Source organism: Oncorhynchus clarkii, chromosome 28, assembly GCF_045791955.1.
Source record: "Oncorhynchus clarkii lewisi isolate Uvic-CL-2024 chromosome 28, UVic_Ocla_1.0, whole genome shotgun sequence".
NCBI lineage: Eukaryota > Metazoa > Chordata > Actinopteri > Salmoniformes > Salmonidae > Oncorhynchus > Oncorhynchus clarkii.
In genome coordinates, this window is record NC_092174.1 from 36,660,579 (window position 1) to 36,673,543 (window position 12,965).

Sequence of the window (12,965 nt, forward strand, 5' to 3'; positions counted from 1 at the left end):
CAAACATGCTCAATGGGTGACATTTCTGGTATGGATGTTGGCCATGGAAGAAGTGGGACATTTTCGGCTTGCCGGAATTTTGTGCAGATCCTTGTGACATGAGGTTGTGCATTATGGTGAAACATGAGGTGATGGCACGACGTTGGTCCTCAGGATCTCATAACGCTATCTCTATGCATTCAAATTGCCATTGATAAAATAGAATTATGTTCGTTGTCCATAGTTTATGCCTGCTCATACCATAACCCCATCAACACCATGGGGCACTCTTCACAACATTGCCATCAGCAAACCGCTCGTCCATACGACGCCATACACAACGTCTGCGGTTGTGAGGCCAGTTGGACATACTGCCAAATTCTCTAAAACAATGTTGGAGGCGGCTTATGGTAGATAGATTGATATTCAATTGTCTGGCAACAGCTCAGGTGGACATTACTGCAGTCAGCATGCCAATTGCATGCTCCCTCAAGACATGAGACATCAGTGGTGTTGTGTGACAAAAAGTGGCCTTTTATTGGCCCCAGCATAAGGTGCACCTGTGTAATGATCACACTGTTTAAACAGCTTCTTGATACTCCACACCTGTCAAGTGGATGGATTATCTCGGCAAAGGAAAAATGCTCACTAACAGGGATGAAAACATTTGTGCACAAAATGTAAGAAAAATAAGCTTTTTGTGCATATGGAACATTTATGAGATATTTTAAATGAAACATGGGACCAACACTTTACATGTTGCGTTTATATTTTTGTTCAGTATATCTTGATTGTGTAGTAGTGGAGTATTTTTGTAGCTGATCAGTTCCCTCTGGTGTTGACTTGTGGAAAAACAGATTTTAGTCTAAGATTTAAATTTGTGTAAACTCCAATTCCACAGTGTTGATCAGATAAATATATTTATTTACAAGATAAACTGAATGTCCATTACACAGTATGTCTAAAACACTTGTTTCTTTCAACGAGCAAATAGCAAGTTTGTACTTGCAAGTAGCACATTTACATTATTGTACAGCATTGTAGGGGTGAAATGAGAAATTGTTTAAATAAATGTTGTATAATTAAGTAATAAGGCCCGAGGAGGTTTGTTATATGGCCAATATACCACTGCTAAGGGCTGTTCTTATGCGCCACGCGGAGTATCTGGACACAGCCCTTAGCCGTGGTATATTGGCCATATATCATAAGCCCCAAAGGTGCCTTATTGCTTTTATAAACTAGTTACCAACGTAATTAGAGCAGTAAAAATAAATGTTTTGTCATACCCATGGAATACGGTCTGAAATACCATGGCCGTGAGCCAATCAGCACTCAAGGCTCGAACCACCCAGTTTATAATGTGTAATAGAGGTACACCTGGGTCGCGTTCAGCAGTAGGCAACATTTTAAACATTCAAATAGAAATATACCATGTAGAACAAACATGCCTAAGACATGTAGAATAAGGAATCTACTGAACGTGGCCCTGATGCCCATCTTATCCTGGGGTTTGAAGAGTTGATAACCCTTGTTGTCCTCGAAAACCTGTAACCTCATCCAGAGGCGTCATGCCCATATGGGGCAAAGGGGCCCATGCCTTCTCAGATTTGGCCTGTTTAATAAATATAGTTGAAGTCGGAAGTTTACATTCACAACCAAATACATTTAATCTGAGTTTTACACAATTCCTGACATTTAATCCAAGTAAAACTCTGTTTTAGGTCAGTTAGGATCACCACTTTTTATTTTAAGAATGTGTAATGTCAGAATAATAATAGAGAGAATTATTTATTTCAGCTTTAATTTCTTTCAGCACATTCCCAGTGGGTCAGAAGTTTACATACACTCAATTGGTATTTGGTAGCATTGCCTTTCAACTGTTTAACTTGGGTCAAACGTTTTGGGGAGCCTTCCACAAGCTTCCCACAATAAGTTGAGTGAATTTTGGCCCATTCCTCTTGACAGACCTGGTGTAACTTAGTCAGGTTTGTAGGCCTCCTTGCTCGCACACGCTTTTTCAGTTATACCCTCAAATGTTCTATGGGATTGAGGTCAGGGCTTTGTGATGGCCACTCCAATACCTTGCCTTTGTTGTCCTTAGGCCATTTTGCCACAACTTTGGAAGTATGCTTGGGGTCATTGTCCATTTGGAAGACCCAATTGCGACCAAGCTTTAACTTCCTGACTGATGTCTTGAGATGTTGCTTCAATATATCAACCAAATTTTCCTACCATCTATTTTGTGAAGTGCACCAGTCCCTCCTGCAGCAAAGCACCCCACAACATGATGCTTCCACCCCCGTGCTTCACGGTGGGGATGGTGTTCTTGGCTTGCAAGCCTCCCCCTTGTTCCTCCAAATATGACGATGGTCATTATGGCCAAACCGTTCTCTTTTTGTTTCAACAGACCAGAGGATATTTATCCAAAAAGTACGATCTTTGTCCCATGTGCAGTTGCAAACCATGGTCTGGCTTTTTTATGGCGGTTTTGGAGCAGTGGCTTCTTCCTTGCTGAGCGGCCTTTCAGAATATGTCGATATAGGACTCGTTTTACTGTGGATATAGATACTTTTGTACCGGTTTCCTCCAGCATCTTCACAAGGTCTTTGCTGTTGTTCTGGGATTGATTTGCACTTTTCTCACCAAAGTACGTTCACCTCTAGGAGACAGAACGCATCTCCTTCCTGAGCGGTATGACGGCTGCGTGGTCCCATGGTGTTTATACTTGCGTACTATTGTTTGTACAGATGAACATGGTACCTTCAGGCATTTTGAAATTGCTCCCAAGGATGAACCAGACTTGTGGAGGTCTCCAATTGTTTCTGAGGTCTTGGCTGATTTATTTTGATTTTCCCATGATGTCAAGCAAAGAGGCACTGAGTTTGAAGGTAGGCCTTGAAATACATCCACAGATACACCTCCAATTGACTCAAATTATGTAAATTAGCCTATCAGAAGCTTCTATAGCCATGACATAATTTTCTGGAATTTCCTAAACTGTTTAAAGGCACAGTCAATTTAGTGTATGTAAACTACTGACCCACTGGAATTGTGATACAGTGAATAATAAGTGAAATAATCTGTCTGTAAACAATTGTTGGAAAAATTACTTGTGTTATGCACAAAGTAGATGTCCTAACCGACTTGCCAAACTATAGTTTGTTAACAAGAAGTTTGTGGAGTGGTTGAAAAACTAGTTTTAATGACTCCAACCTAAGTGTATGTAAAATTCCGACTTCAACTGTATACAGTATCAGTCAAAAGTTTGGACACACCTACTCATTCAAGGGTTTTTCCTTATTTTTACATTGTAGAATAATAGTGAACACAATAACAATAATAGTGAATAGTCAACACAATGAAATAACACATATGGAATCATGTATTAACCTCAAAAGTGTTAAACAGATCTAAATATATTTGAGATTCTTCAAAGTTGGCACCCTTTGCCTTGATGACAGCTTTACACACTCTTGGCATTCCCTCACCTGGAATGCTTTTCCAACAGTCTTGAAGGAGTTCCCACATACATATATTTAGATCTGTTTAATTGGGATCGGTGTACCGCTAGCGTTCCACTGCGACAACATGAAATTGCAGAGTGCAAAACTTAAAATACAAAAATTGTAATATTAAACATTCATGAAAATACAAGTGTCTTACATTGTTTAAAAGCTTAACTTCTTGTTAATCCAACTGCATTGTCAGATTTCAAAAAGGCTTTACGGCGAAAGCATACCATGCGATGATCTGAGGACAACGCCCAGCATTAAAAACATTTTTCAAACCAGCAGAGGCTTCACAAAAATCAGAAATAGCGTTAAAATAAATCACTTACCTTTTGAATCCCAAGGGTTCCAGCTACACAACAAATGGTTGTTTTGTTCGATAAAGTCCTTTTTTATATCCCAAAAAAGTCAGTTTAGTTGGCGCGTTTGATTCAGTAATCCACCCTTTCCACTTGTTCAACATGCAGACAAAGGAATCCCAAAGGTTACCGGTAAACTTTGTCCAAACAAGTCAAACAACATTTCTAATCGATCCTCAGGTACCTTAATATGTAAATAAATGATACAATTTAAGACGGAATGTAGTATTTTCAATACCGGAGATAAATAACGAAGTGCGCGCACTCATTCACGAGCGCATCAAGACTGGAGTCCTAATGAGGGACACCTTAGAAAAACGACAAATACTTGCTCATTTTTCAAAAACAAGCCTCGAACCCTTTCTAAAGACTGTTGACAACTAGTGGAAGCCTTAGGAACTGCAATTTGTGAGGAATTTATTTGAATATCCAATAGACTAGCATTGAACTAGCCTGTGACCTAAAAAAAAATATCTGGATGGATTCTCTTCGGGTTTTATGCCTTCCATATCAGTTCTGTTATACTACAGACATTCTTTTTAACAGTTTTAGAAACTTCAGAGTGTTTTCTATCCAATGCTACCAAGTATATGCATATCTTAGCTTCTGGGCCTGAGTAACAGACAGTTTACTTTGGGCACATCAGTCATCCAAACTTCCGAATACTGCCCCCTAGCCCAAAGAAGTTAACACTTTTGTGGTTACTACATGATTCCATATGTGTTATTTTATAGTTTTGATGTCTTCACTACTATTCTACAATGTAGAAAATAGTAAAAATCAAGAAAAACCCTTGAATTAGTAGGGGTTTTCAAACTTTTGAATGGTACTGTATATATATATATATATTATTTTTTACATTTTTTTAATAATTAAATGTATTTTCTGGGGGGGGGTTGTTTCTCTGTAATACTACTAGCCACCTAGCAATTTAATTAAATGTGTTTTTGCTAGCCCGTATAGGTTCCCAGTCTCCCAACCTTATAACTAGCTACCAAGAAGCCATTTAAGGCTATCAATCAAGTTAGAGGGCTCCCGAGTGGCGTAGCGGTCCAAGGCACTGCATCTCAGTGTTAGAGGTGTCACTACAGACCCTGGTTCAAATCCAGGCTGTATCACATCTGGCCGTGATTGGGAGTCCCATAGGGTGATGCACAATCGGCCCAGGTTGGGCTGGGTTAGGCTGTCATTGTAAATAAGAATTTGTTCTTAACTGATTTGCCTAGTTAAATAAAAATAGAGTAGCTTGCTTGTCTATCTTAGCTGGCAAGGTTGGTAGACCTTAGAAAAGCTAGCAACAACTAAATGTACTGAATAAAACAATCTATTACCCAGAGATGCAGAGGGTAATAGTCACCAGTCAGAAGGATACAGACCGCTCCAGAGGTATGCTGAAAAATACACTTTTTTAAAACATAGAATTAACAATAGTGTCAAGTACTTACGTAGATTTTTGGGGTATCTGTACTTTACTATTTATATTTTTGACTACTTTTACTTCACTACATGCCTAAGGAAAATGTTGTACTTTTTACTCCATTCATTTTCTCACCCAAAAGTACTCATTACAAATCATCAATAATCAAGAGAACATCCCTCGTTAACCCTACTGTTTCTGATCGGGCGGACTCACAAAACACAAATGCTTAGTTTGTAAATTATGTCCAAGTGTTTGAGTGTGCCCCTGGCTATCCGTAAAAAAAAATTAACTAGGGAATTTTAAACAATTTATACTTTTACTTTTGATACTTAAGTATATTTTAGCAATTGCATTTTTTTTTATATACTTAAGTATATTTAAAACCAAATACTTTTAGACTTTTACTTAAGTATTATTTTACTGGGTGACTTTCACTTTTACTTGAGTTGTTTCTATTTAGGTATCTTTAATTTTACTCAATTATGACAATTGGGTACTTTTTCGTCCACTGAGAATTAAACATAATGATTATGGATCTAGATTGCAGGAAAAAGCTGTTTCAGGTGTTTTTAAAATGCCAAATGATCCTACTTCCGGACCACCCCCCAGCCTTCCTCAAGTACTTTATGCCCCCTCAGATTTTTGGGGTGCATGACACCCCTGAAGTCATAACCCCCTTACATCCAGGTATGGGGGGTTATCCTATAACTTCTAATTGATCAGCCCCAGCATTTGGCAGCCACGGTGGTCCTCTAATGAGGAGGGTAACAGATCTGTGAAATCAGAGCTTCAGTTTGATATTCCCTGGGGTTTACACCGGTTAAAAATAACCCAGATCGGTCAGCTAAGCAAAAAAGGGTTGGCCTCTGAGGCTGTGGTAGCTGGATACTTGTGTAGTGGGACAGGGTTGGCCAGTATGCAGTCAGTGCGGAAAGCAGGTCAACACCACTGACTGCACTGCTGTGACCTGAAATAGGGCTGTGTTCAGGATTACCTAAAACTGAACATTAAGAATGACATCAACAGCAATTAAAGCACCCCTGGGTGCAAATAGTCCGGGTGGCCATTTGATTAATTGTTCAGCAGTCTTTTGGACCTAGACTTGGCACTCCGGTACCGCTATCTTTTATTTGTGATATGTTTAGAAGGAATAGATTACACCCTTGCAGAACACATGAACATGTGCAATTTCTTTGGGAGGTTTTATTTGTGGTGACTTGATATGTGCATATTTGTGTCCCTAATCTGGCCTAGGTTGTTTAATTTGTTGCAGTGCTCAATTCGTTTTTCTCTAACCCCTAACAGTAGTTCTAGGACATATTAAAAGGCAAAATACATTTTGTGAAGGCTGTGAGTGTGAAATAATAATACATTTAAACAATAGTCTGGGACAATGTAGACGAGATGTTGGCTTTCATTCAACTGGAGCATATATTCAGTACCTATTGATAGTCAATGGCCTGGAGAGAGGAGAGAGGGGGGAGGTAAACAAGATGGCGGCAACCTGATAGCAGCTGCATCAATAATAGCAAACCTCATATTTATGCAGATAGAGACAAATAAAACACTACATAACATCTGTCGATAGAGTCTGGATGTTAAGGTGAGACCCTTTACCACAAAATGCTGACATTTGGCTAGCATATCTACAATCCACTTTAATTTGTATTTAGCCGTTAGCTCCTGCCGGGTAGCTAGGTAGAAAGGATATAACGTTGTTACTGTACTTCTTACTTGCTAGTAACTTTATCCGATTTTGAACATAGCCTAACTACATAGCTAACTAACGAAACACTCATTGCATACAGTTAGACGAGTTATCTGGTTAGCTAGAATGAAATTGTAAATTCGTGCGAGTTTCGGGAAGATTGGAGTTAAGGTTTGACACCTAGATGAAATTAGTTTTATATAGGATATTCGGGGTTTTCTCTCGTCGATAGCTATTAAACCCAAACATGCCATGACTATGAAGATGGTATATTCTGAATCGGATGGATGAGAACAATTCACATCTTTAAAAAATAATAATATGACTTTGGATTTCAATCTTCAATAGCTCTTCCACAAAGCGTGCCATGACTGATAATGATATATTCTGAATCGTGGGAGGATGGTCAAAAATCCACAGCTTTTTGGGCTCCTGAGTGGCGCAGTGGTCTAAGGCATTGCATCTCAGTGCAAGAGGTGTCACTACAGTCCCTGGTTTGAATCCAGGCTGTATCACATCCGGCTGTGATTGGGAGTCCCATAGGGCGGCGCACAATTGGCCCAGCGTCGCCCGGGGTAGGCTGTCATTGTAAATAAGATTTTGTTCTTAACCGACTTTCCTATTTAACTTTTTTATTTATTTATTTGGGGGAAGATTGAAAGCCTGAAGATAAAATAAAACTGTCCATTGTCCCCCGACTAATAGGGGGAGACCTATTGAAATCTGAAATAGTCTAACAAGAAAATAGAGGTGTGGCTTGTTCTCAGTCCATCCCTGATTCAGAATATATCATTCATGCTCGGTTCAATAACTATTTACGAGAGACCCGAATATCCAATATAAAACACATTTTACCTCCCCTCCCTGTCAAGCGTGTTAGCCGGTTAACGAGCTACAGTGAGTTGGGGAAGGTAGCAAGCTAGCTACTGAAATAATCGGCAAATGGCAAAATACCTGAGGCTAGCTAGCTAACTCCGCTTGGTTGCAAGCTTCTTTTTTTTATGTGCGACAGGCATTCACTGACTGAGTCGTGCAACAGAATCGGCTGTGACATTCTCGATTAGTCCTTGTTTACTTGCGTCGTGAAATATTGATCTTATGGTTTTAGTATTTTGACACCAGACCAGAAAAGTGTCCTAAAATGCATAACCAACCTTGTGGACCTGTAGCTTTCACTCATTTCCTACTAAATTAACATTTAAAATGTTAGTAGTATTCCTTGATTGCTGAACATTTTGACTGTTGATTAGCTACGTTTTTGACCCACAGGTTCTCTGGAGCAGTATCCTGAGTTGCCAACTGGGAAAGACTAGTGAACTCCATAGAAGAGCTGACAATACATCTAGGACCCAGAGCATAACCATACTAAAGACTGAAATAACTAATTTAGGTGTGATTGAGTATTTATTGCATCTGCACTTAGATCAAGGCAAACCAATGGTGACCATGGATCGTTACAAGGTTCTATGGCCGTCATGCTTTGCTTGGCTTTAAAACAGGACTGGTTACCTCTCCGTCTGCATGTCGCCATCTCATATCAGATCACAGATGGAGGTGACATGGAGCTAAGCAGCGGAATGTAAACTCAGCCAGACGTCCCACTGCTCAGTAGCACCTGTCCCACAGCCTGAACTCTCCACAAATCTTTTCACCCTGGACCTTGGCATCGCTGGGTCTTAGTTAACTACCCCACACCACTCTGGAAACGTTTACAGCTAGCCTACATCTTGTTCCCACGAACTTAAACTAACCTCTGTGTTTACAGACCTACTCTATAACAAGGTAAACTGTTTCTCTCAATGCCCATGCCTGGCTACACCTCCAATGTCACTTAGTGTTTTCTAATTGAACTGTGTCCCTGAGCCACCAGGATACACAGCCCAAGCCAAAGGCTTGAGGTCACAGTCCACTATATTGGACTGTCTGGACGCTACACGCTACAGTAACTAAGTTGATTTAACCATGAGTGTCGGGGAGCTGCGGCACCTGGACTATCTGACTGAGAATGAGCTGATGGGCATGGACACTTTCATCCACCGCATCGACTCCACAGAGGTGATCTACCAGCCGCGCAGGAAGAGGGCCAAGCTGATCGGGAAGTACCTGATGGGAGACCTGTTGGGGGAGGGCTCCTACGGTAAGGTGAAGGAGATGCTGGACTCTGACACGCTGTGTCGCAGGGCCGTCAAGATCCTCAAGAAGAAGAAGCTCAGAAGGATCCCCAATGGAGAGGCCAATGTGAAGAAGTAAGTAGTGGGGTTTTGGGAGGGACGGACGGTGGAAGGGAAAGAGGGACGGTGAGAGGGATGGAATGGGGGGGTGTGATGTGGTGGGTTGCTCTCGTGTCAGTGTGTGATTTTTCACTCGGTCTTCATTTCTCTTTCTTTCTCCCTCTCTCTTCCCTCTGATTTGCACTCTTGGTCATGCATCGTCAAGCACAATTGATTAACGACTAATGTCACTGCTATTGGATGATTGTCCTGGTGTAACGCTTTAGATTGTCTCTGATTTCCCTTAAGCGGCGTGCATAGCCTAGTGCTGTATTCACGCCTACAGTGTAGGTTTTTCCTACAGTGTCTCCCTATGGTTTTTCCTACAGTGTCTCCCTATGGTTTTTCCTACATATGACTGACTATCGTCCCCCCTGTTAAAAGTTAACAACACTTTGGATCTTTGTTTGCATTTCCCTCCTCTTCCAATACATCCTCTTCCAATACATCCCCCCTCCTCTTCCAATACACCAAGGAACTTGTAACTCTCGACCCGCTCCACTACAGCACCTATTCTTTTACAATGAAGTGCTATCTTTTATTTGTAATATGTTTAGAAGGAATAGATTACACCCTTGCAGAACACACTTAATTTCTTTGGGAGGTTTTATTTGTGGTGACTTGATATGTGCATATTTGTGTCCCTAATCTGGCCTAGGTTGTTTAATTTGTTGCAGTGCTTAATTCGTTTTTCTCTAACCACTAACAGTAGTTCTAGGACATATTAAAAGACAAAGTACTCTCCTCTTCCAATACAGCCCTCTCCTCTTCCAATACAGCCCTCTCCTCTTCCAATTCAGCCCTCTCCTCTTCCAATTCAGCCCTCTCCTCTTCCAATTCAGCCCTCTCCTCTTCCAATTCAGCCCTCTCCTCTTCCAATTCAGCCCTCCTCTTCCAATACAGCCCTCTCCTCTTCCAATACAGCCCTCTCCTCTTCCAATACAGCCCTCTCCTCTTCCAATACAGCCCTCTCCTCTTCCAATACAGCCCTCTCCTCTTCCAATACAGCCCTCTCCTCTTCCAATACAGCCCTCTCCTCTTCCAATACAGCCCTATCCTCTTCCAATACAGCCCTCTCCTCTTCCAATACAGCCCTCTCCTCCATACATGGCAGAGCCATAGTTGACTATTTAAATGCCTGCATCAGTGCAACCCTTCTTCCCATGATGAAAACGCAGTAATGTTCTCCATTACTGTTCACTCGTCTCATGTTTGTTTTGTTGAGCCGAACTCACACGTTGCTCATTCATATTGGGCTTTCATTCTTACAGTGTAGGACAGATCCATGTGTTTAAATATATGGTTTTGGTATGGGCTTAACCCTCAGCCCTCCACTGGTTCTATTCCCAGCATCATTGTGACCCAGAGCCACATACTTAAACATCCCCTCTAATGGAGACTGAAGTTGTACGCCCTTTGTTTATTTCCTTGATTCTCTTTCTCCTTTCTCAATTCAAATGGCTTTATTGGCATGGGAAACATTGTCAAAGCAAGTGAAATAGATAATAAACAAAAGTGAAATAAACAAACACTACTCTCACAAGTTCCACAGGAATAGACATTTCATGTTCTCTCTCTCTCTCGTCAGTCTCTTTCTATAAATAGTTGTCCTCCATCCTCCCTTTCACATGGACAGCCAAGGTTTTAATCACACAATGGAGTTGATTTAATGTTCTTCTGTGATGTGCGAGCTAACTGTCAAATGATTTCCCACCGAGGGAACGTATTAAGAGATGGATGAACAACTTAGTTTAGGTTGCTTTACTGTAAATCGCAGGGTCTCAGTACATATGTGAGGCTTTTGTAGAAAACCTTTGCTGTAACGGTGCACGTTTTATTGGTTTGGGTTGCTTGTTCTGGTTTGGTTTGATTCAATTACGCTTTTGAATGTGATTACACTGACTTGATTATGTTAAAATGTTGTCTAGGCTACCCACTGCCAGTGTTATGGAGAATGCAATGCTCTGTCTTGCATCATACTCACACCCTCTTTATCTAAACAAAGCTTGGCCTAATACTAAGCCGCCTCCTGTGCGTCAGGGTGTGAGTTGTTGTGTAGCCGACATGCTCGAGTTTCTCACACTGTTTTGGTGGAAACAGACTAGTACGCATGTAATATGTTTGTGCATGTCTGTGTAGGTGGGCCCTATCCTATGGGTTTGAGCCTGTGTGAGAGCCTTCCCTAGCCTTATAAGACTCTGGATGCCACAACAGTACTACCCTTAGCCCCTCTCCTCTCTCTCTACACTCACAGCAGCCATCACTTAGCATTCCTGCTTGCCAAACACTTCCTTCTTACACTGCCTGGGGTTGCCACAGGGATAGGTACACTCACACTATGACCACTCCTGTTGCTTGGGCAACGCCTCCGGAAAGCTGAGCCCTGGTTTGGAATGCCACACACACACATATATATATATATATATACACACACACACATCCCTCTGGACTAGAACTCCTGAGCGGGGGAGGTGTGTTCATTGAGTGATTTCATTGGACGACGAGCATGTAAAATTCAACCAGTTTGTTGTCATAATGAATTAACCGAGACGGTAATGCAGCTGTAGAATGTAGCCGAAGCCATGGCGATAAATAGTAAACAAGTTTGTTGTCATAATGAATTAACCGAGAAGGTAATGCAGCTGTAGAATGTAGCCGAAGCCATGGCGAAGCTATTTTTGTAGTCAGTCGATAAATAGTAAACAAGTTTTGTAAAAGTGCAAGTTTCCGTCCTCCTGGACCATCCCTCAGAGGGATATTGGATACACTGCAGATAGACTCTCTCTATGCAGCAGACACGGTGCTTTTAGACAGCAAAAAGCTGACACTCTGATTTCTGTATTTTCTTAGAAAACAGCAGTGCTGCTCACTCTTGTTGAATGCGGAATGTTTTTAACCTTGAATGGGATAGATGATGCTGCAAAGGTTTATCAATTGCCTTTTTAGTACTAGGAAGTGAAGTGACCACAATTCTCATACACATAGGCTTATATTTACAGCACTGATGGTAAAGCAAAAACAATAACTCATTTTGATTGGTCGTGCTGCTCTTTACTAGTATGACGTAAGTTCGTTTTGTTTTCCCTGACTTTTCCATGTTCTCCGCGACGTGTGCAATACATTTTATTTAGTGTTAGTCCATTTTGATGTGTGGCAGTGTGCATGTGGGATGTCTCTCTGACTCTCGGTAGTGATGCAGTAGTAGTGTGTAAAGCAGAGGACTGGGGCTGCCTGTGACTGCAGGCTAAGATGACATAAACGGGCACCGTACAGAGTGATCTACAGTACAGTGTATAGAGACTGACAGTTCAGACTAGAGAAAGAGGGTGTGTGTGTGTTTGTCCTACAGTGGGGTGCGGGGATCCCCCCCCTCATTATTATTTTAATGGAACTCAGTCCGGCTTTAAACTTACTCTTGAAAGTTGTAATAGTAGAATGCGCAAAGTGCAATAGAAATTGTGTAGTGTATCACCAGTTCCTCTTGTCATGTCCATCGTTACAGACCTCAGAGAGAGATTTCTAATCCAAAAGGTGCACATCAACTAGCCCGTGTTAGCTGACATTTTAATTATTATTATTTTTTTTAGCCCATAGATATAGTTGTAATTTTAGTCACTGAAATATCCCATGAATACACATTAGACATGGCAATATTTATAGAATTGCAAGAAATTAGCTTTAAAACTGCAACATTTTCTTTGTGTAGTATTGCAGGAAATA

At 41.1% G+C, this 12,965-nt stretch overlaps 1 protein-coding gene across 1 annotated transcript in view; it reads left to right on the plus strand.

Annotated features, from left to right (window-relative positions):
• Nucleotides 1-6,747: 6,747 nt before the first annotated feature.
• The window catches only part of LOC139387354 (serine/threonine-protein kinase STK11-like), a 28,774-nt gene continuing 22,556 nt past the window's right edge, over nt 6,748-12,965 (plus strand). Inside the window, exons 1-2 of the mRNA XM_071133487.1 lie at nt 6,748-6,870; nt 8,245-9,221. Coding sequence (XP_070989588.1) covers nt 8,938-9,221 — 284 coding nt within the window. The 5' untranslated portion in view covers nt 6,748-6,870; nt 8,245-8,937. The remainder of the gene's footprint in view (nt 6,871-8,244; nt 9,222-12,965) is intronic.